General features: G+C 40.2%; 1 protein-coding gene across 8 annotated transcripts in view; it reads left to right on the top strand.

Moving 5' to 3' along the window:
* phldb1a (pleckstrin homology-like domain, family B, member 1a) overlaps positions 1-5,205 on the top strand; it is a 71,278-nt gene extending 66,073 nt beyond the window's left edge. For all 8 annotated transcript variants that reach the window (XM_055942946.1, XM_055942948.1, XM_055942945.1 and 5 more), the window contains 2 exons: positions 2,096-2,181; positions 2,747-5,205. In XM_055942946.1, coding sequence (XP_055798921.1) covers positions 2,096-2,181; positions 2,747-2,887 — 227 coding nt within the window. In that variant the 3' untranslated portion in view covers positions 2,888-5,205. The remainder of the gene's footprint in view (positions 1-2,095; positions 2,182-2,746) is intronic.
* The last annotated feature ends 19,692 nt before the right edge of the window (positions 5,206-24,897 follow it).

The raw sequence follows: 24,897 nt of genomic DNA, 5'->3' as shown, positions 1-24,897 counted from the left end.
TTTCCATGTACACTAAAGCGCCTCGCTGGCTGAATAAGGATATATATATATATATACACAGTACCAGTCAAAAGTTTGGACACACCTACCAATTCAAGGGTTTTTCTTTATTTTTACTATTTTTTACATTGTAGAATAATAGTGAAGGCATCAAAACTATGAAATAACACACATGGAATCATGTATTAACCAAAAAAGTGTTAAACAAATATATACAGTTTATATTTGAGATTCTTCAAAGTAGCCATCCTTTGCCTTGAGGACAGCTTTGCACACTTTTAGAATTATCTCAACCAGCTTCATGAGGTGTGCCTTGTTAATTTGTGGAATTTCTTTCCTTCTAAATGCATTTGAGCCAATCAGGTGTGTTGTGACAAGGTAGGAGTGGTACACAGAAGATAGCCCTATTTGGTAAAAGACCAAGTCCATATTGTGGCAAGAACAGCTCAAATAAGCAAACAGTCCATCATTACTTTAAGACATGAAGGTCAGTTAATCCTGAAAATTTCAAGAACTTTGAAAGTTTCTTCAAGTGCAGTCGCAAAACCATCAAGCGCTATGAAGAAACTGGCTCTCATGAGGACCGCCACAGGAAAGGAAGACCCAGAGTTACCTCAGCTGCAGAGGATAAGTTCATTAGAGTTACCAGCCTCAGAAATTGCAACCCAAATAAATGCTTCACAGAGTTCAAGTAATAGACACATCTCAACATCAACTGTTCAGAGGAGACTGTGTGAATCAGGCCTTCATGGTCGAATTGCTGCAAAGTAACAACTACTAAAGGGCACCAATAAGAAGAAGAGACTTGCTTGGGCCAAGAAACACGAGCAATGGACATTAGACCGGTGGAAATCTGTCCTTTGGTCTGATGAGTCCAAATGTGAGATTTTTGGTTCCAACCGCTGTGTCTTTGTGAGAGGCAGAGTAGGTGAAGGGATGATCTCCGCATGTGTGGTTCTGACCGGGAAGCATGGAGGAGGAGGTGTGATGGTGTGGGGTGCTTTGCTGGTGACACTGTCAGTGATTTATTTAGAATTCAAGGCACACTTAACCAGCATGGCTACCACAGCATTCTGCAGCGATACGCCATCCCATCTTGTTTGCGCTGAGTAGGACTATCATTTGTTTTTCAACAGGACAATGACCCCACACACCTCCAGGTTGTGTAGGGGCTATTTGACCAAGAAGGAGAGTGATGGAGTGCTGCATCAGATGACCTGGCCTCCACAATCACCCAGCCTCAACCCAATTGAGATGGTTTGGGATGAGTTGGACCGCAGAGTGAAGAGGAAAAGCAGCCAACAAGTGCTCAGCATATGTGGGAACTCCTTCAAGACTGCTGGAAAAGCATTCCAGGTGAAGCTGGTTGAGAGAATGCCAAGAGTGTACAAAGCTGTCATCAAGGCAAAGGGTGGCTACTTTGATTATATTAAATTATATTTTGATTTGTTTAACACTTTTTTGGTTACTACATGATTCCATATATGTTATTTCATAGTTTTGATGTCTTCACTATTATTCTATAATGTAGAACATAGTTAAAATAAAGAGTAGGTGTGTGTAAAATGTTTGACTGGTACTGTATATAAAAAATCCTTATTTTGCCACACAGGAGGGAGAATTAATTATTAACTCCAATATTAGTTTGTCTCTATTAAACTCAGTTATCTTAATTAAGGGCATTTTTAGACAGTCCCACATCCATCCTAAGACTTATTTGAAGTATATTTAGTCATTAATTTGCAGTTTATATTTTGGACTGCAATTGACCATTAAGTATATAGGAAAATCAAAAACAGAACATTTTGAAATTCTTGTTGAATTCCAATTCAGTTCAATACAGTACAATGAAAAATAGGGTAGATTCACAAAGTAGACGGACTACAATATCTTAATTTCACGATTTCTTGCGTTTGTTTTTTCCTTGAAGCAGCAAGAAAGCTTGATGCAATTCAATTCAGTGTTATTTTGTCCGAATTCATACTGAAACCGAAAGGCCTGTTATTGCATCAGTATAAGACTATAAATACTGTGATTCTCCTTTCTCTCATCTGAGACAATTTAAAACACTGTTTTTTTTCTCTTATTCTATCAGATAAGCATGAGTCCAAGCTGAAAGGACTGATCTACTTTCAGGCTATAGAGGAAGTGTACTACGATCACCTACGCAGTGCCACTAAGGTACAGAACCCTTCACTCTATCCTCTACAGCTCAATACTCAGTACATTGTCATTACGTTCTTCAGTCATCTTCCTGAGATAGTTCTGAATTTATTTCAAATGTATTTACTGTGATTACTTTTTTTTACTAGTTAATGTACAGATTTTGTTCTGTTTTAATTCCAATATTAATATTTAGTTTGAAATTGATTATAAATACTTTAAAGGTAATTAGCAAGAATGTAGAATTTTTGCAAAGAATGCTCTTACTAGATGTTATTTACTGGAGATATATGTGCATTTTCAAATCACAGAACAGTGTGACTAAGAGCTCTCAGCAAAGAGAGAGCTGCAGTAATGAACTTATTTGTCAACAAAATGTATTAATATTCAAAGACAAGTTACCAATTATATTCTTATTAATTTTGTGATAATTAACACACTGTCAAATAAAGTTGAATTGATAGTGCAATTCATTTGTACAGAGTGACTGTGAGTGCTCACAATGTACTCTTTCCCACAAAGTATTTTTCACCTTGATAATACTTTATTTTATTTTCCTTCCCCTCTCCTTCTCTCTCTCCAGAGCCCCAACCCGTCGCTGACCTTCTGTGTGAAGACTCACGACCGGCTCTACTTTATGGTGGCCCCATCTCCAGAGGCCATGAGGATCTGGATGGACGTAATAGTAACCGGGGCGGAGGGATACACACAGTTCATGACCTGAGGAACTGAGCTCTCCGGGTGACAGACCTTACAACAGGGTTGTGTTTGTTAGGGCATGTATTGGAAAAACATTTTTAAACCATTTACAACAGAAAATAAAAATGTTAGTTTATTTTTGGACAAGTCCAAGTAGTTCCTCTATGTTTCAGTCCTTCTTCTTCCGTTTGGTGCCTAATGAACATGACCCAGGAGAGAGAGAGACCATGGGCTTGCTGCTCCCAGATTTCTGTCTGCAGCTCTGCACTCCACTACTGCTGTTCTTTGAGTCCTTGTTTATTTTACCATGCAAGTCAGTTAAGAACAAATTCTTATTTTCAATGACGGCCTAGGAACAGAGGGTTAACTGCCTTGTTCAGGGGCAGAACGACAGATTTTTACCTTGTCAGCTCGGGGATTCGATCTTGCAACCTTTCCGTTACTAGTCCAACGCTCTAACCACTAGGCCTACCTGCCACCCCTGTACCTTTCAGACGTATAGATCTCTGTAACTCACATGGATAGGACTCACATGGATAGGATGGGAAGTTATCCAATATACAGGTAACTGCCTAAATTAAAGGAAACACTTGAGTAAATTAGGGATAATTAAGCAATTAACATCCCATCATGCTTAGGGTCATGTACAGTATAAAAATGCCTGGTTCCCCATTATTTTGGCAATGTTGGCTAGAACAGGAGATCTCAGTGACTTTGAAAGAAGGCTCTCAAAGGAGCATAGGGGGGCCTCCCGAGTGGCACAGCAGTCTAAGGCACTAGCTGTGTCACTACAGATCCTGGTTCGATTTCAGGCTGTGTCGCAGCCGGCCGCGAACGAAAGACCCATGAGGTGGCGCACAATTGGTCCAGCGTCATCTGGGTTAGGGGAATGTTGGGCTGGCCGGGATGTCCTTGTCCCATCGCTCTCTAGCAACTCCGGTGGGGGGCTGGGCGCATGCAGTGCGACTTGGCGGGGTCGTGTTTCGGAGGACGCACGGCTCTCGACTTTCGCCTCTCCCGAGTCCGTACGGGAGTTGCAGCGATGGGACAAGACTGTAACTACCAATTGGATACCATGAAATTGGGGAGAAAAAGGGTGAAAAAAATAAAGAAGCATATGTGTGTGTGTGTGTGTGTGTGTGTGTGTGTGTGTGTGTGTGTGTGTGTGTGTGTGTGTGTGTACGTCGCTCTGGATAAGAGCGTCTGCTCAAAGAGCGTCTGCTCAAAGAGTGTCAGCTCAATGACTAAAATGTAAATGTATATATATGTCTCAGTCACCAGATCTCAACCCAATTGAACACTTATGAGAGATTCTGGAGCGGCGCCTGAGACAGCGTTTTCCACCAGCATCAACAAAACACCAAATGATGGAATTTCTCGTGGAAGAATGGTGTCGCATCCCTCCAATAGAGTTCCAGACACTTGTAGAACCTATGCCAAGGCGCATTGAAGCTGTTCTGGCGGCTCGTGGTAGCCCAACATCCTATTAAGACACTTTATGTTGGCGTTTCCTTTATTTTGGCAGTTACCCGTAGCTTTCCAGAGGTAGCCCTGGGTCTCAGACCAGTAAAGATCATAAAGGAAGAGAGGTTTTTACATACGATACTTAAAGGGATGTGTTTTTACTCACTCTGTTTAACATAATAGTCAGTTTAAGGGCTCTATTCAATCCGTATCACAGAAGTTCAGCATTACAGCGTGATTGAAATTTAAAGGCAACGCTCCCACAGTAGCGGAGACTACATTCATGGTAAACGCTGCGTATGTCGGCTCAATCTGAAACTACTTTTAACATTTCTAGCGCTTCAGCGACACAGATTGAATAGAGCCCCTAAACGTTGTATTTGTATCATAGAATTTTAGCCAGACTAGCTAAATGAGAGTTTATACTACCTGACTGTCTATGGATCTATAAAGGGAACTCTGTATAAAGACAATATGAACTTTTTTAAAGGATAATTTCCCTTTTTTTGCCAAATGTTTTTAACAGAGTGTATATGCTACTATATTGCCTATGAAAAGAATTCCTATTTTATTGAATTTGTCTAATATTTCATTAACTATAAGTCATCATATTAATGGCATATTATTTAGAGGTCACTCATTCTGATGAAATCTACATCTTTGTGCCAGCTATTGTATGCTTTATGTATGTTTGGTCAGACTGTCAGAAAAATTATATTCGTTTTTTTATATTATTTTAAAGACTTTTCATATGGAACATAACACAAGCACACCAACATTTCAAACCAGTCTTCTACACTGCGAACAGGACGGTACTGACAGTGTTTACACTATCTCAACATAAACACCTTTTAAATAAAAGTTGCAAATGCATAATTACCAATTGTGTAATCTTAATTTTGTCCCTGACGAATCAGGCAGCTCAAACAGTAAATCAATCTGTACTGAATAGACACAACAAAGTACAATAGTTACTAGCTTTTTTTCCAGGCAGTTCTCCAAAGAAAAGCTCATTTCTTTCCTTTTTGTATTTTTTTATGAAAAGAAACTACAACAGTGAATTAACGATTTATTTATTTTAAAATAATATTAATAAAAAAACATATTCAACATTTAAAAAAAATACCAACTTGACAACTATTCTGGGTGGCATTTATAGGTGAAGGTGCATTTTAAGAAGATCATTCATATGCAATACATCTAGGACAAGAGAGAGAAGTCCAGTGAGATGTGTCTCCCTCCCCCTTCCCTCCACAGGACCTATGGGATTGGAGTGATTTTCTCTACCTGCAATGTTATACTTTATTTGTTTCATCCCTTGTAACACAACAAGAACAGAAGGGTTAAAATACACGCACGCACGCACGCACGCACGCACGCACACACACACACACACACACGTAAAGCGTTCAGCAGTAAAATGGGCATTGGGTTCTCCCATTCCCACTGCTATTCCCCTGCTATTACAGTCCTTGGAATTTCCAAATATTAGATTTTGTGCTGGCACCCTTTTTCATCAGGGGCTGAGATCCCCCTATGGCTATTACCGGTGTCGACCGACAGCATGCCAGTGCCAACAGACAGTGTCCTGCGGAGTGACCTGAGGCTAACGAGGGTGGGCTAGGGGTCAATGGCTGAGTCAGGGAGGACCCCCGCCTGGCCATAGGTGCACAGCCCCCAACCAGTCTGAGTTTGTCTGGGCAGAGGGCTCCCACAAAACTATCTAATTAACTATATACACTACTGTTCAAAAGCACATTTTTTGTCCATCTAAAATAACATCAAATTGACCAGAAATACAGTGTAGACATTGTTAATGTTGTAAATGACTATTGTAGCTGGAAACGGCAGATTTTTTATAATGGAATATCTACATAGGCGTACAGAGGCCCATTATCAGCAACCATCGCTCCTGTGTTCCAATGGCACGTTGTGTTAGCTAATCCAAGTTTGTTATTTTAAAAGGCTAATTGATCATTAGAAAACCCTTTTGCAATTATGGTAGCACAGCTGAAAACTGTTGTTCTGATTAAAGAAGCAATAAAACTGTCCTTCTTTAGACTAGTTGAGTATCTGGAGCATCAGAATTTGTGGGTTCGATTACAGGCTCAAAATGACCAGAAACAAAGTACTTTCTTTCTGAAACTCATCAGTCTATTCTTGTTCTGAGAAATGAAGGCTATTCCATGCGAGAAATTGCCAAGAAACTGAAGATCTCGTACAACGCTGTGTACTACTCCCTTCACAGAACAAAGCAAACTGTCTCTAACCAGAATAGAAAGAGGAGTGGGAGGCCCCGGTGCACAACTAAGCAAGAGGACAAGACACATTAGAGTGTCTAGTTTGAGAAACAGACGCCTCACAAGTCCTCAACTGGCAGCTTCATTAAATAGTAGCTGCAAAACACCAGTCTCAACGTCAACAGTGAAAAGGCGACTCCGGAATGCTGGCCTTCTAGGCCGAGTTGCAAAGAAAAAGCCATATCTCAGACTGGCCAATAAAAAGAAAAGATTAAGATAGGCAAAAAAAACAGACAGCCAGCGGTGAGACACACAGAGGTTTGTGTCACCGCTGGCTGTCAGCATATGATGGCATCAGCAACAAGAGAATGGCGGAGGAGGAGCGTTTGCGTACCGATAGGATGCAGTCTATCACAGTGCCATCCGTTTTGTCACCAAAGCCGCATATATTACCCACCATTGCGACCTGTACGCTCTCGTTGGCTGACCATCGCTTCATACTCGTCGCCAAACCCACTGACTACAGGTCATCTACAAGTCTCTGCTAGGTAAAGTCCCGCCTTATCTCAGCTCACTGGTCACCATAGCAGCACCCACCCGTAACACGCACTCCAGCAGGTATATCTCTCTGGTCACCCCCAAAACCAATTCCTCCTTTGGCCGCTTCTCATTCCAGTTCTCTGCTGCCAATGACTGGAACGAACTGCAAAAATCACTGAAGCTGGAGACTCTTATCTCGCTCACTAGCTTTAAGCACCAGCTGTCAGAGCAGCTCACAGATCGCTGCACCTGTACATAGCCCATCTGTAAACAGCCCATCCAACTACCTCATCCCCATACTGTATTTATTTATGTATCTTGCTCCTTTGCACCCCAGTATCTCTACTTGCACATTCATCTTCTGCATATCTACCATTCCAGTGTTTAATTGCTATATTGTAATTACTTTGCCACCATGGCCTATTTATTGCCTTACCTCCCTTATCTTACCTCATTTGCACTCACTGTATATAGACTTTTCTTTTTTCTACTGTATTATTGACCCTATGTTTGTTTATTCCATGTGTAACTCTGTTGTTGTATGTGTCGAACTGCTGTGCTTTATCTTGGCCGGGTCGCAGTGTGAATGAGAACTTGTTCTCAATTAGCATACGGGGGCAGCCCGACACCGGTACACTTATGACAACATCCAGCTCAAAGTGCAGGGCGCGAAATTCAAAATCTATTTTTTTTTAAATATTTAACTTTCACACATTAACAAGTCCAAGACACCAGATGAAAGGTGCACATCTTGTGAATCAAGCCAACATGTCCGATTTTTAAAATGTTTTACAGGGAAGACAAAATATGTAAATCTATTAGCTAACCACGTTAGCAAAAGACACAACTTTTCTAACTCCATCAGTTTCTTACTCCATCAGGTGCTATCACAAATGCGACAAAATAAAGATATAAATAGCCACTAACCAAGAAACAAATTCATCAGATGACAGTCTGATAACATATTTATTGTATAGCATATGTTTTGTTCGAAAAATTTGCATATTTCATGTATAAACCATAGTTTACATTTCAGCTACAATCCGAAATTGCACCGAAAGCAGCCATAATATTTACAGACACCAACGTCAAATAGCTAATTACTCATCGTAAAACATTTCTGAAAAATACATAGTCTGCAGCAATTGAAAGACAGGCATCTTGTGATTCCAAACAATATTTCCGATTTATTAAATGTTTTACAGCGAAAACAAAATGTATCGCTATATTAGCGTAGCTACAATAGACAGACACAATTGGGCGCCCACGGCCAGTTCACATGCACGACAGATATATGAAATAACATCATAAAATGGGTCTTACTTTTGCTGATCTTTCATCAGAATGTTGAAGAAGGTGTCCTCTGTCCAGATGAGTCGTTGTTTCGATTCAGAATGGCAAATTTCCCTCTTCAATTAGCATTGGCACTAGCCGAGTGGCATACATTTCTCCAACGTAAACACAGTCAGAGGACGGAACACGGCAAAACTCCCGAATGAAGTTTCAATAATCTGATTAAACTATATTGAAAAAACCAACATTACGATGATATGGTCACATGTATCAAAAAAGATTCGAGCCGGAGATGTTAGCCATTTGTTACGAAGGCAAAACAGAAGTCAATCCCACTTCCTTCAGAGTACCGGAAGTGGACGGTCACGTCAAAGAAATAGGTTTTTTTCCACCACAGAACAAGATGAGCACAAAAATTTCTTCTCTGACATCCTCTTTACACCAATAGGAAGGCGTATAGAGTGTCAGCAGACTCCTAAGTGTCAAGACCATGTATAGGCATCAAGTTGAAAAGAGCATCGATTTCTTACATTTCACTTCCTGGTCAGGAAAAGTGCTGCAGAAGGACTTCTGTTTCACTCAGAGAAAAAAATCCAATTGTTTTAGAAACTAGAAAGTGTTTTCTATCCAAGAAGAATAATAATATTCATATTGTACGAGCAAGATTTGAGTAGGAGGCCGTTTGAAATGGGCACGATTTCACTGGCTACTCAACACTTTGCCTTGCAGCCATAAGAGTGAAATAAAATAAAACATTTAAATGGGGAGAGTCTAGCTCCGTTTTGTAAAGACAAGACTGTGGTTATATGAAGAAACCAGACAACATATACTGAACAGAAATATAAACGCAACATGTAAAGTGTTGGTCAAATGTTTAATAAGCTGAAATAAAAGAGCAAATCAATTTTTCATACGTACAAAAAGTGTATTTCTCAGAAACAAATTTGTTTATATCCCTGTTAGCGAGCATTTCTCCTTTGCCAAGTGGTTTGCTGATGTAAACGTTGTGAACAGAGTGCCCCGTGGTGGCAGTATGGTATGGACAACAAAATGGCATTTTATCGATGGCAATTTGAATGCACAGAGATACCATGACAAGATCCTGAGGTCCATTGTCGTGCCATTCATCCGCTGTCATCACCTCATGTTTCAACATCATAATTCATGGCCCCTTGTCACAAGAATCGTTCTTCCATGGCCTGCAGATTTTTAGATTTTATTATAGGATCCTTTTTAGTCCTCATTTGGACTAATCTTCCAAGAGTTCTTAAACATTAAATACAATTTCTAATATGTCACCCATTGCCATTGAGCAGGTTAGGGATGCTCTGGATCGACGTGTACAACAGCGTGTTCCAGTTCCCGCCAATATCCAGCAACATCGCACATCCATGGAAGAGGAGTGGGACAACATTCCGCAGGCCACAATCAACAGCCTGATCAACTCTTTGCGAAGGAGATGTGTCGCGCTGAATGGTGGTTACACTGAGGAAATACTTTTTATTCTTCTGGATTTCCTTCTTTAATAGCTCTTAAACAAAGCGTGTCTTGACTAGGAAACATGTATTGAACACCAACAGATGGATTTCTGTATTCCCAGTCATGTGAAAACCATAGATTAGGGCCTAATGAATTTATTTCAGTTGATTGATTTCTTTACATGAACTGTAACCCAGTAAAATTGTTGAAATTGTTGCATGTTAAATTTTATATTTTTGTTCAGTGTAGTCTAAATGAAGCCTTTAAAAATCGATAAATCAATATACACTGCATTTGAAAAGTATTCAGACCCCTTGACTTTTCCCACATTTTGTTACGTTACAGCCTTATTCTAAAATGACGAGGGGGAAAAAACTATTTAATCCATAATGGCAAAGCAAAAACATGTTTTTATATATTTTTTCGCTAATTTATGAAAAATAAAACAACTGATATCACATTTACATAAGTATTCAGACCCTTTACTCAGTACTTTGTTGAAGCACCTTTGACACAGATTACAGCCTTGAGTCTTGGTTATGACGCTACAAGCTTGGCACACCTGTATTTGGGGAGTTTCTCCCATTATTCTATGCAGATTCTCTCATGCTCTGTCAGGTTCAATGGGGAGCGTCGCTGCACAGCTATTTTCAGGTCTCTCTAGGGTCGTTGTCCTGTTGGAAGGTGAACCATTGTCTGAGGTCCAGAGCACTGGAGAATTTCAAGGATCTCTCTGTACTTTGCTCCGTTCATCTTTCTCTCAATTTTGACTAGTCTCCCAGGACCTGCCACTGAAAACCATCCCCACAGCATGTCCCGAAGGGATGGTGCCAGGTTTCCTCCAGACGTGATGCTTGGCATTCAGGCCAAATCTGAGTTTCATCAGACCAGAGAATCTTGTTTATTGTCTGAGAGTCCTTTGTGCCTTTTGGCAACTCCAAGCGGGCTGTCATGTGCCTTTTACTGAGGAGTGGCTTCCGCTTTCCACTCTACCATAAAGGCCTGATTGGTGGAGTGCTGCAGAGATTGTTGTACTTCTGGAAGGTTCTCCCATCTCCACAGACAAACTCTAGAGCTCTGTCAGAGTGACCATCGGGTTCATGGTCACCTCCCTGACCAAGGCCCTTCTCCCCCGATTGCACAATTTGGCCCGGGTGGCCAGCTCTAGGAATAGTCTTGGTGGTTCCAGACTTCTTCCATTTAAGAATAATGGAGGCCGGATTCTTCACCTGCGGGATCGTCTGAGACAAGCCAACCGGACAGCTGATGAAACTGAAGAGTATTTCTGTCTGTAATAAAGCCTTTTTGTGGGATTTTTTCGATCTGGGATGGCGTGGTTACACGTGGCTTGCGGTTGTGAGGCCAGTTGGATGTACTGCCAAATTCTCAAAAATCTTCTCTAAACCAAAAGAAAGAACCAAAATATAACATTATCACAAACTCAAACAGCTCTTAATCTCTCCCCCTTCACAGTAGAAGCCTGAAACAAGGTTCTAAAGACTGTTGACATCTAGTGGAAGCCAAAGGAAGTGCAATATGACCCCATAGACACTGTATATTTGATAGGCAATGACTTGAAAAACTACAAACCTCAGATTTCCCACTTCCTGGTTGGATTCTTTCTCAGGTTTTTGCCTGTCATGTGAGTTCTGTTATACTCACAGACATCATTCAAACAGTTTTAGAAACGTCAGAGTGTTTTCTATCCAAATCTACTAATTATATGCATATTATATTTGGGCCTGAGTAGCAGGCAGTTTACTCTGGGCACCTTATTATCCAAGCTACTCAATACTGCCCCCCTGTCCCAAAGAAGTTAAAGCAAGTACTGATGGGAAGGCAAGTATACATCCACAAGAACATAAAAAAAGGTTTCAGAAAACCTCTGCTTCAATAACACCTGAGGAAGGAGCAAGGGGAGTGACAGATATAGGGAAGGTAATCAAGGAGGTGATGGAGTCCAAGAGAGTGTCATGAAGCGCTGGTGCGCGTGATGATGGTGACAGGTGTGCGTAATAATCAGCAGCCTGGTGACCTAGAGGGAGTATACGTGAGCTTCTTTTTTCATACTTCAGGCCCTTCGCCTCCAGGTATGAGCATAGTGATGTTGGTAGAGAAATTAACATTATATTCTCTGGCAACACCTATGGTGGACATTCTTTCAGTCAGCATGCCAATTGCACACTCCCTCAAAACTTGAGACATCTGTGGCATTGTGTTGCGTGACAAAGCTGCACATTTTAGAGCGGCCTTTAATTGTCCCAAGCACAAGGTGCACCTGTGCAATGATCATGCTGTTTAATCAGCTTCTTGATATGCCACACCTGTCAGGTGGAATTTGTACACAAAATTTGAGAGAAATACGCTTTTTGTGCGTATGTTCAATTCTTGAGATCTTTTATTTCAGCTGAAACATGGAACCAACACTTTACATGTTGTGTTTATATTTTTGTTCAGTATATGTACATTTTTAGCTAGCTAGCTAACATTAGGCTATGACTAGCAATGCAAATGGTTTTCTGAGATACAAATAATATTACTACACAGATCATACAAGTAACGTTAGCTAATGAGCTAGCAAGCTAATGTTCACTAGCTTGCGAATAGTATGCTTTAACTTGCAATGAAAACGACTTTCTGACAAAATTAGAAACATATCTGAAAATATAGCTAGACTCTTACGCATTTACATGGATGAACTCTTGACAGCAGACTGGAACCCCTTTAGCTAACTAAGTAAGACGTCCTGAGCCATATTTAACAAAAATGCATATATGAAGGAATATCTAACTAAGAGATTTCTGGGTTTACTAAAGGGTTGGGAGGTTATAAAAAAAGCTGATGTATTTGGCCTGAGGATTGGTGTGAAGCAGAAGAGACCTAAGTACCCTCGCAAAGTAATATTTAAGCTGTGAAACTATCAAGTCTCATCTCCAATTCCCGGCAGTACTGTGGCACACAGAGAATGGAGTTCACAAGTGCTGAATAATAAATCCAGCTGAAATCATACATTTAATAAAAATATTATTTATATGTCCAAAAGCAAAAATATACACAAATAATACATTATCTGATGAAATTCCTTTATAAAGGGGTACAAGACAGGAATGTTCCCTCTCCCCCTCCTGTTTGCATTGGCAATTGAAACGCTTGCAGAAAGAAACCTGTTTTATTTGCAGATGATATCCTGATATACCTGACCAATATTGAAAACTCAATGGCCCTTTTGCTAAAAATATTTTCTGAATACTCAAAAATCTCAGGTTATAAACTAAATAATGGCAATAGGAAAAAATACCTCACAGTCTACAGCAATGCTTTAAGTGGACCACAAAAACTATTAAATATTTAGGATGTTTAATAAATGACGATAAACAACAAATATAAAAAGATAACCTTATTCCATTACTCAACAATATGAAAGCCGATCTAATTAAATGTCACGCCCTGACCTTAGAGAGTAATTCAGTTATTTTATCAGATGTACAAATAAATCATGAATGAATGCATGAAAAGAATTAACAGCAAAAATAGAGAAATAAAAGTAAATCACAACAAAATATACATCTATGTTGCTGCCGATTATTAAAGCATGGTTAAGTAATTTGCCATCTTAAAAGGTCATTTTAAGATATGAAACATTTTAAACAAGCTGGTCTATGTGTAGAAAGAAAAAAAAGCATACATATTCTCTTAAAAATTGATTTTTTTAAAGAAAACCATCCATTTGTAATCTACAGTATTTGCATCTATTTCAAAGTGCTTTCCTTGAACAATTAAATGGGGAATCATGTATTTGTATTTAACATACAGTGCTCTATGTTTGGTTAGGTCAGGGTGTGATCCGGGTGGGAAATTCTATGTCTTCTGTTTCTTTGTTTTTGGCAGAGTGTGGTTCCCAATCAGAGGCAGCTGTCTATCGTTGTCTCTGATTGGGGATCATACTTAGGCAGCCCCTTTTCCCACCATTAGGGTGTGGGATCTTGTTTTCTGTTTAGTGTCTTAGCCTGACGGAACTGTGCGCTTTTGTTTTCGCTTTTGTTATTTTGTTTAAGTGATTTTTGAATAAAAGGAATCATGAACACTTTGGTCTACTCTTCCTACCACCAACAAGAGCCGTTACATGAAATGTAACCTCTTTAGAATGGCATGGCTCCTAAAGTATACTCTGTCAAAACAGACTTTATATGGGCAAATACAATTAACAGAATAAAAAGGAAAGTTTTACATCTTCCTAAACCTGAGGGTGGTTTTAACCTTGCAGACTTAGAATTGTATCAACTCATTACTAAAGGCGTTTACGACATATGCAGTGCATTCGGAAAGTATTCAAATCCTTTCACTTTTTCCAAATTTTGTTACGTTACAGCCATATTGTAAAATAGATTAAATTTAAAAAAATCCTCATCAATCTTCACACTACCCCATAATGACAAAGTGAAAACTGTATTTTTTTTTTTTAATTTTGCAAATGTATTAGAAATAAAAAACAGAAATACATTATTTACAAAACTATTCATACCCTTTGCTGTGAGACTCGAAATTGAGCTCAGGTGCATCCTGTTTCCATTGATCATCTTTGACATGTTTCTACAACTTGATTGGAGTCCACCTGTGGTAAATTCAATTGATTGGACATGATTTGAAAAGGCACACACCTGTCTATATAAGGTCCCACAGTTGACAGTGCATGTCAGAGCAAAAACCAAGCCATGAAGTCAAAAGAATTGTCCGTAGAGCTCCGAGACAGGATTGTGTCGAGCCACAGATCTGGGGAAGGGTACCAAAACATTTCTGCAGCATTGAATGTCCCCAAGAACACAGTGGGCACATCATTCTTAAATGGAAGAAGTTTGGAATCACCAAAACTATTCCTAGAGCTTGTTGCCTGGCCAAACTGAGCAATCGGTGGAGAAGGGCCTTGGTCAGGGAGGTGACCATGAACCCGATGGTCACTCTGACAGAGCTCCAGAGTTCCTCTGTGGAGACGGGAGAACCTTCCAGAAGAACAACCATCTCCAGACAGAAGCCTCTCCTCAGTAAAAGGCACATGACAGCCCGCTCGGAGTGCCAAAAGGCACCTAAAGGAATCTCAGACCATGAGAAACAAGATTCTCTGTTCTAATGAAACCAAGATTGAACTCTTTGTCCTGAATGCCAAGCGCCACGTCTGGAGGAAACCAGGCACCGCTCATCACCTGGCCAATACCCTCCCTATGGTGAAGCATGGTGGTGGCAGCGCTGTGGGGATGTTTTCAGGGGCAGGGACTGGGATACTAGTCAGGATCGAGGGAAATATGAGCGGAGCAATGTACAGAGAGATCCTTGATGAAAACCTAGTGCTCATGACCTCAGACTGGGGCAAAGGTTCACCTTCCAACAGGACAACGAACCTAAGCACACAGCCAAGACAACACAGGAGTGTTCTTGAATGTTCTTGAGTGGGCCAGCCAGAGTCCGCACTTGAACCAGATCAAACATCTCTAGAGAGACCAGAAAATAGCTGTGCAGCGACGCTCCCCATCCAACCGATCTGCAGAGAAGAATGGGAGAAACTCCCCAAATACAGGTGTAACAAGCTTGCAGCGTCATACCCAAGAAGACTCAAGACTGTAATCACTGCCAAAGGTTTTTCAACAAAGTACTGAGTTAAGGGTCTGAATACTTATGCAAATGTGATAGTTTAGTTTTTTTTTTAAATAAATGTGCTAAAATTTCAAAAAATCATTTTTCTTTGTCATTATGGGGTATTGTGTGTAGATTGATGAGAGAAAAAAACAACAATTTATTCCACTTTAGAATAAGACTGTAACATAACAAAATGTGGGGAAAATGAAGGGGTCTGAATAGTTTCCGAATGCGCTGTAGCTAAATGCAGTAAAGAGAAGCAATGGGTACATATTGAAGATGCGCATGTTCATCCCCAGAATCTTTACACGTGTCTATTTTCAAAGGAAAAAGACAAGAACATGAACAATTTCATAGTTAGGAACACTATAATAAAATGGAAGAAAATATCACTCCCTAGAAACACAACCTTATGGAACAATCCTTAAATTGACACACATGGAAAACTAAAGGCATAGAAGTTGTATATCACAAAATCTTGAGGGAATCCTATTTGAGTCAGAAAATGATTTTCACATGATAGGTCAACTGTACAAATGATTATAACGTCTATTGGAACTAAGATTTAAAATAACTGATATTAGCATAAGATGGAGGGAATGTTGGAACATAACTAACAAGATTACAGTTAACAAAGATATACGCTTAATCCAGTGTAAACTAATGTATAGAATAAATTATACAATAGACAAAATTCACAAATTATACAGCACAACGGCAGAGTCACGTATGATAAATAGAACTACTGATGACTCAATAGTTCATGCCTTCTTGGAATCTTACACAATTCAACAGTTATGGGCAGAGTTGGAAAGATGCATGTCAGAGGTATTGCAATGTAAATATACTTTTAATTAATCTGTCTGTATATTTCAAGACATGACATATGAGGGTGCAGTGAGATACCAGATGGGTTGGACAATATTCTTCAAATCAATAAAAAAAACTGTGTTATGACCATATTAGGACAGGTTATGTAAGCTGTTACATAATTATGACATAGCTATGACCGTGTCATAACATGTAATGACGCTAGGCGTCAAATAAAATGTATCAATAGTAGATAGGTATCAGTAAAGCTACAATACCTTAGACTGTAAACAGTGTTGGAAGTGCTCTCTGCTGTCCTCTGTTACACTTTTGCTGCTGCAACCAAGGTTGCAATCCCACACATACAATATCCTCAAGGGCAGACATAATAAAGCGTCAAGTAGAAGGAAAGTAGTGAAAATCAGGGATCTGAAAATGGCATGTAATCTTTCATTGTAGGTAGGAGACCGGCAACAGCACTCCTATGCTTTGTCATCCATGCACAATTCTGCTTGGCCATAGGCTCTTTTCAATATAGCTCATTATACACTGCCAAATTGTTGTCCCAATATTGCTATGAAATTTCACAGGCTACATGGTATGGGACACTGGAGCAATGCTCGGCAACAGACAACATGGACAACATTTTTTATAAGAAGCATAGGTTCAGATCTTCTCCCACCAAGCCGGCAGCTGAACCTGCATGTTTCATGCCCTTCTTTGCTGGTGTTTTTTTGTTATAATCATTCCAAATATTCTGTGATTGTGTCTTTACGTGACTTATTTAATCTGATGACTGTTATGTATCGAATCAACTAACTATGTTTAATTGTTACTCAATTAAATAAATCAGTTAACAATTAACTCATTAGGAATTTGGGGCACTACGGAAGAAGTTGGTTAACGAGTTACCGTCTCCCGAATGAAACTCAAGATGATATATATAAGATATATCGATAACAGTAATTTATTAACCATTACCTCATATCAGTCTCATTCTGAACGTCGCAGACTTCTTGAATGCGCAAGAACCCCAGCCTTTTCTGATTATTCCGTTTTCTTGTTCTTGTAATAGTGTTTTCAGAGCAGATACTCAGATGCTTGTCTGAGATGGGATTTTCTCCTTCCTCGGGTAGATAGTCAAAGTTCCAAACTCACTTTACACAAGCCCAGCTATAGACTGGCAATGTTAAGGTCTAGTCTTTATCTTCTTTACCTCGTGTTGAGTTTCAGAGTTTCTAACCATTTCAACGTGTGGACCACGGCCTCACGTCTTTTGGTCTGGGAGTTTCAACCATTTGTGACGTTTAGCTCATGCTTCCCGTGTGCTGGTCTCAATAGGTTAATTCTTAGCAAGTCCTTTTAAGCACCCTGGCGGAAAGGGCGGTTCCATCACACTGACACGCTCTTCTGACCTCATTTGGGGCGTGGCTTAGTTAATGTGCAAAGGACATGAAAACTATGATCTTGTTAGAAAACTAAAAGCACATTCCTATCTTAACAAAAATAGTTGCATAGTTCTTCATATTTCTTACACAACTTAAAGGATGTAAACCTGATATACACAGTGTGAAAGCTCTTCAAGTTACAGTATTTTCGTTATACAGTTTTTAATGGCATCACAAAATGAAAAATAATGACATGATTATTCTTTAGATCCCCACTGACCATTCCTATCTTAGAAATATTGTTCCAATATTCACTTTTTGAATGTTAGAGTTTTTGGGCGGGCAACAATCTCTCTAGACAAAGGCATTCCTTTGATTGATACTGAAGAGCAGGAGAGGGTTCTCTGCTGCATAAGATTTACAATTGGTGTGAGGTGTCATAAAACCGGCCGAGCCCAGCACCCCTCTCCTCTCCTCTCCTGTGGGAGAAAGGGGGGTCTGGCTATCTGTCAGCCTTTTGCCAAGCTGATCTTAGGCCTTGGATCCTCGACCTGGAGAGTCATGACAATTGTAATGTATATGTGTCTACGTCTACATGTTGTTAATGGCGTGTCTATGTCTGTAAGTTAAGTCTGATATTTGTCTGAAACATTATTCCCCCTGCTGCTGTCTTGGTTGGACCATGGGTCTCTTAAAAAATATTTGATCTCAATTAGACTAAGCTGGATAAATAAAGGTCAAGTAAAAATATACATTTCAAACTAAGTTTGCACACATATTCATCTCGTATAGCCAGTCACTCAGGGCTCGTCTCAAACAACACAAATCACCATGGTTTTTGTGTCATCATAAATATCTCACCCACCTGTCCTGAAACAGTTGTTGCATTCTTCAAAGTTCAGCAATCAGATTAATAAACCATCTATGTAGCTGGCTAGCCTCGTAGATATCAGTGAAGAGTGCAGCCATATTCTTCAGGGTTGTATTCACTAGAAACCAAATGGGAGCAAATGCATTGAAGCGGGGAGGGAATCATCTGAACTTGTACAGCAAAATAATGCAGGTTTTCCTTGCAAAACGTTTAACACTGCAAAGCGTTTCACTATGGTTGGCTATGGTCTTCACTAAGGAATACACCCCAGTCGTCGGATGAATTCACACAAATGGAGATGTCGTTGAATATGAATTACGTTTGTCAAAAATATCTAGACATAGATACTAAGAGACAAAGCCTGTATGTAAAATGACCCTTATGTAATGTATGCGCTTGGAGTCAGGAAGCAGGTGCAGAAAGTAAGTTTAATGATAAGAAGGGTAGATAAATAAAAACAGGAGAAGGGTACTGAATGTGACAAAAAACAATACTACCTGAACACTGAGCCTACTGAGGGCTAAATAAAGGGAGAGTAATCAAAGTGATGATGAGGTCCAGATGTGCATAACGATGGGGAGCAGGTGTGCGTAATGATGATTGTCAGGACCGGTGATTAGTAGAACGGCAACGTCAAGAGCTGGAGCAGGGGAGCGGATGTAGGAGTGACACATTAGCTAGATACAGTCTAATAACAGAGCTAACGTTAACTAGCTAACTAGCTGCTGTTCATGCACACTGACGTTTTTTTTTTTTTTTTTTTTTTTTTTACAGATAATTCATGTTAACACTGCCACTTAAATTTATTGACATCAAATAAAATAACTATCTTAGCTTTCAATAAAACATACCTACGAAGTCCTGCCTTGTCTCTTCCATAGAAGTATAAAACACCGGTATCTTCCAGAACAAAAATAATGCACCATTTTCTATAGTTTATTTTTCTTCTATGATTTAAATAGTTGCTCAAACGCAACTGGTTACTCACGAGTGCTGAACTGTGTTCATATTAATAACTATGCGTCAGTGACAATCCTCAAGAGCGCCACCCTGTCAGTAAACGTCAACGAATTACCAACTCACTAGCGCCTCTGACAGGAAAAATGGCAGAAGGAATAACACGTCAGCTTGATATTCACCTCTGAAAGGAAAAATGTCAGAGAAATATGTCAATAGTCACCTGAGTTATTAGACAGTCGGAACAGAATGACCTCAGCCAAACTCCCTTTTTCTCTCATTCGGGAAAATGTCCCGAATGATCTCTTCATAAATATCTTTATTTCTAAATGTGTGATCTAATTTCGATTGGACAGTGGCATCCGACCACAGTGCCAGTAGGCACTTGGTTTCCAATGAAGTGTAACGATTCTCCTCTTCGTCTGAGGAGGAGTAGGAAATATCGGACCAATGTGCAGCGTGGTAAGTATCCATAATTAGATTTTTTAATAAATCAAATGAACACAGAACAAAATAACAAAAACACGAACAAACAACCGAAACAGTTCTGTATGGGGAAACACAGACACAGAAATTAACTACCCACAACCCATAGTGGGAAAACAGGCTACCTAAGTATGATTCTCAATCAGAGACAACGATCGACACCTGCCTCTGATTGAGAACCATACTAGGCCAAACACATAGAAATATAACACACATAACAAAACATAGAATAACAACATAGAATGCCCACCCCAACTCACGCCCTGACCAAACTGAAATAAAGACATAAAAAAGGAACTAAGATCAGAACGTGACATGAAGACAATGATCTTAATTCTGGAGGAATTGTAGAGGTATCGTTGTCCCAGTGACACACAGTAAGGTCTGAGGCCGGTAAGGCACTTTAAATTGAGCCTTTTCTATTATTTCTGTTGATACCACTCAGATTGAAAATATCATGTTATTTTCTGTCCCTTCCTTTGATGTATGTCCCTAGGCTCAGGTGTTGGTCTTCCATCTGTTATAACCCAGTTTCGCTAGAAAATCCAACTTTGAAAACGGTTTCAGATACAATATGTTCGCCATACTGATCACCAAAAGGAAGCGGATGACGTGTGACGTCCATAGGCAGGAGCGAGCTCTGCCTATCCTCCTTCCTATCCCATTACTTTTTTAACAACGATATGCATGCACATTTATTATTTCAGTGCAATGAAAATTAATGGGACATATTGGCCTTACTTAAGAGCATCAAAACAACTGCAGGCGACTGCCGACTGACTGATCTATGTCACCTTGCATCATAAATAACGACTCATTATTTGTCTGTCAGTCAGTCACAAGTTACCTCTGATACATTGAGGTTTTGATCCTCTCAAACACGGTAGAAACACGCATGCACAAGTCATGTCAGTGGGCGCATTCGAGCGGATCACTTCTGTCAAGTCGGTGGCGCCTTTCAAAGGGTGCTGCATTATGGAGATACAAAATGTCAGTTTTGTGCCTACATGTCGACTGCATGAACGTTGCAAAAAACGTGATCAAAGGTCACTGCACTATGAGAGGCTCTATTGTCAAGCAATCATTAGGGTGTTTTGTTTGACCCACGCGAACGTGACCAAAGACGTGACTGAAACAGGAACCAACTTTGCCGAACTTCATTTATACAGTGGACATGTACAAATAAGTATGATATGAGTCTCTCTTTCTCACCAATTGATTGCACAATGTACACCCATCTAGTACCGGGTTGAACCACCCGTTGCCTCCAGAACAGTCTGAATTCTCTGGGGCATGGACATGTTGCTGAATTGGTATAAAAGGGACCTAACGTGTGCCAGGAAAACATTCCCCACAGTATTACATCGCCGCCACCAGCCTGTACCATTGACACCGGGCGGGATGGGGCCAAGGACTCATGCTGCTAACGCCAAATGTTGACTCTGCCATCAGCATGACGGAACATGAACCGGTATTCATCAGACCAGGCAATGTTTTCCACTCCTCAATTGTCCAGTGTGCCCACTGGAGCCTGTTTATTTGTGCTTTTAGCTGATAGGAGTGGAACCCGATGTGGTCGTCTGCTGCAATAGCCAATCTGTGACAAGGACCGACGAGTTGTGCGTTCCCGAGATGCCGTTTCTGCACACCACTGTTGTACTGCGCCCTTATTTGCCTGTTTGTGGCCTGCCTATCAGCTTGCAGGGTTCTTGCCATTTTTCTTCGATCTTACATCAACAAGCAGTTTTCACCCACAGGACTGCCGCTGACTGAAAACTGAATTAATCATGCAGAAAAAACTAAGATGAAAATATTTATATTTATTTTTAATTACAGTTGTTTTTTCATTCATTTGTGTGCCTGCCCTCCCTATCCTGACCGCAAGTCACTGCGTTGTCCATAATTATGGCACCATCACGTGCTAGTCGGAACTAGGAAACTCTGAAATTTCCCACTTGCTAACTGGTTGAACGTGGCACTTGTATAACTACAACCAATTTGCAAGTTAATATTTTGTGACATTGGCCAAACGTATATGCTTTAGTTGTCAGGATTCGTTTACACTTCAAGACTATCTGTACAATCAGATCACAATGTGTCTTGATTGTCTACACCTGCCGACAAATGTGGGCACAATCAGAAGGTGGACAAGAGCAGGACAACAGACGCATGTTAGAACCAGGTATTAACTGTTGGGTTCATGTAGATTATTTCAGGAGAGGGAGTTTTGGGAAAATCTGGCTTGAATTTGAGAGTTAAAGGGGAGGTGTTGTTGACAGACGAACACTAGCGTGTGCCATTCCATATGATTCATGTATGAACACAGATCCCCAAAGACTAGTAAGGCTGAAGCAGACACACGCAGGGTAAGTCATCAAAGGCACACACTTAGTGCAGGTTAACAGGCAAACACTTTATTTTGAGAGGTAGATTAGATGGAATTTAGCACCGCTGAAGAACCCAGTCAACCTGTCATTCCCTCGCGATCTAGAAACGGAGCAGAGGTGCAACTGAAAAACACCCCAACGCTCTCTCCTCTGATGGTGATAGAGTCAGACAGGTATATGGCACACATACAGTCCCCTCGGTTCAGCACAGGTGACACTATAAACCTACACTCCAACAGCCATATTAACCTTACCTGAAAACACTTATCAACCATAACAGGTTCTGTCTCTGTGAATAACAATAAGAGCTGTGGAGAACCTATAGTGGGTCTTTGTTTGACATTGAGAATTCCACATGCCAACATGAAGTAATACCTGTGAGGCTTCAGAGACCTGCGAGGATGCCATATTGAATAATAAACAGGATCTTTAAAAGGCCCGTCTACGCTCATTACCAAGGAGAGCAGGTGTTGAGTGACACCCAGGTTCAGTGTGGGTGAAATATAGATGAGCAGTGAGTGATCTCTCTCCGGTTTCACACACACGCGTTGACATGGTCCCTCCTTGAGCTGTAGAGACGCATTAATAGGAGGGTCTGGTTCTGAGTAAGCAACGCCGCGTCTCATAGGATGGCATGGTGTCAATCAATATTAATGGGAAATGTTAAGATGGGCTAAAAAACATCCTGAAAATATGGTGAAATTAAGACAATTTGGCATTCGAACAATATAGTACTGCATAACAAAAATACATAGGTGCTGCCAAACTGAAAAATTAATGAGTTACTATGTCCATGCTGGGTGAATATTTCTCATAGCATAGTGCAGTGTTTCCCAACTCTGATCCTCGAGTACCCCCAAAATTATATATTTTTGTTGTGGCCATGGACAAGCACATCTGATTCTACTTGTCAACTACTCTTCAAGCCCCCTTGACAAGTTGAATCAGGTGTTTTTGTCAAGGAGCTAAAACAAAAATGTGTGCTGTTGGGGGTACTCGAAGACTGGAGTTGGGAAACACTGGCATATGGTCTAAAACAACCACAGGAAACCTAAAGTGCAAATCCCACCTTGGCCAGAAGAGGGCAACATATGTCCAATATCATTCAATTTATCTGTATTACAATCTACTGTAGCCTAGTTTCATATAAGATTACTGACTAAAAGTGAAGACCGTTGCCAAGTGAGTTTTCCAAAACACTTAATCATTGTCTTTCTACCACCACATTTACCACCACTTTTCAGGACTACCACAACGTTTAATGGAATGTACGTTATATTTATTTGTATTTATCTGTGTCATGTCGATTTTATTTACACTATTTTAACTTGCATGCTTTACATTTGAATATCATTTAAATCCTATGACTGAACCAAAGAAACAGAAAATGTATCATGGAGGAATAGCCTATATGTCGACAATTATAGGCTACTGCTAGGCTACATTTTTACACCTGAGTTACAACACATTTGATTTATTATTATTTATATAATTTTTTTTAATGGGGGGAGGGGTGGGGGCAAATGTAGGCCTAGATCATGTACAAAAAAGACAATTGACAATTTTCTAATTCTACTTTGAGTCATTTCCCCACCTTGAATGAGATGTATAGGCCTATACCCCATATAAGTATCTACTGCCCGAGCTCAAAGGTGAGAGACGCGCGGGTCCAAGGGCTCTCGCGCGCCTCAGAATGTGAAGATCAACCTGACAAATCACGAGCGCAGTTGATGACAGAGGGGACACCTGGGACAAGATTGCACTTGAATGTGAAACATTGCTTTACTGAATAGATTTAAGTCATGCCTCAAGCTGACAGAAGGTTAAATAAGATGCCATAGACCTGTGGCCCATAGGGCCCCTACCTCCTGTGAAATTGTTTGTCGTTAGTGTACTTGATACATAATTAAGTCATGGCCATTATATTTCTGCTTTACCAATTGTATACGTTGTGAGGATGAAAGAGCAACTGATCTCGAGGTTTGGAAGTTTTGCACCTTACTGAGACCGGCTCCACTGTGGTTTCGGGTTCCTGCCTTTCGCTCTATGGCCGTGCCTTTTATTTGGGATGCAAGAAGCGCTCTCGCATTCCTAACACCCTGCCATCCCAAAGGAGGACAAAAACAAATGTTCGTCCTCAAAATCAAATAGTTCTCATTTACCACGGTCTCCTTGTGGAATACTAAACAGATCAACCTCCCTGGCTGTGCCACGGTTTTAATATAGGCTACACCAGTCCAGCTTACTTTACGGGGATTTTTACGCAAGCATGCATGATGGAAACAAATTTGGAGATTTGAGCTTTAATTACATATTTCAAACCTATTTTGTTTGGGTTCATCGTGACTAATATTTTCATTAATGCAGACATGGAAAAAAAACATGCAAGCTACACAGCTTAATGTTAATATCACAAATCCCTATTGGAATGCATGCATACCCTTCACAAGTCATTCATTCGTTCAGTTTCAAATGTTTTGATCGTATGTTCA

Source organism: Salvelinus fontinalis, chromosome 13, assembly GCF_029448725.1.
Source record: "Salvelinus fontinalis isolate EN_2023a chromosome 13, ASM2944872v1, whole genome shotgun sequence".
In the NCBI taxonomy this organism is placed as follows: Eukaryota; Metazoa; Chordata; class Actinopteri; order Salmoniformes; family Salmonidae; genus Salvelinus; species Salvelinus fontinalis.
The sequence above is the reverse complement of the archived record's forward strand: the minus strand, read 5'-3'. Positions and strand labels throughout refer to the sequence as shown.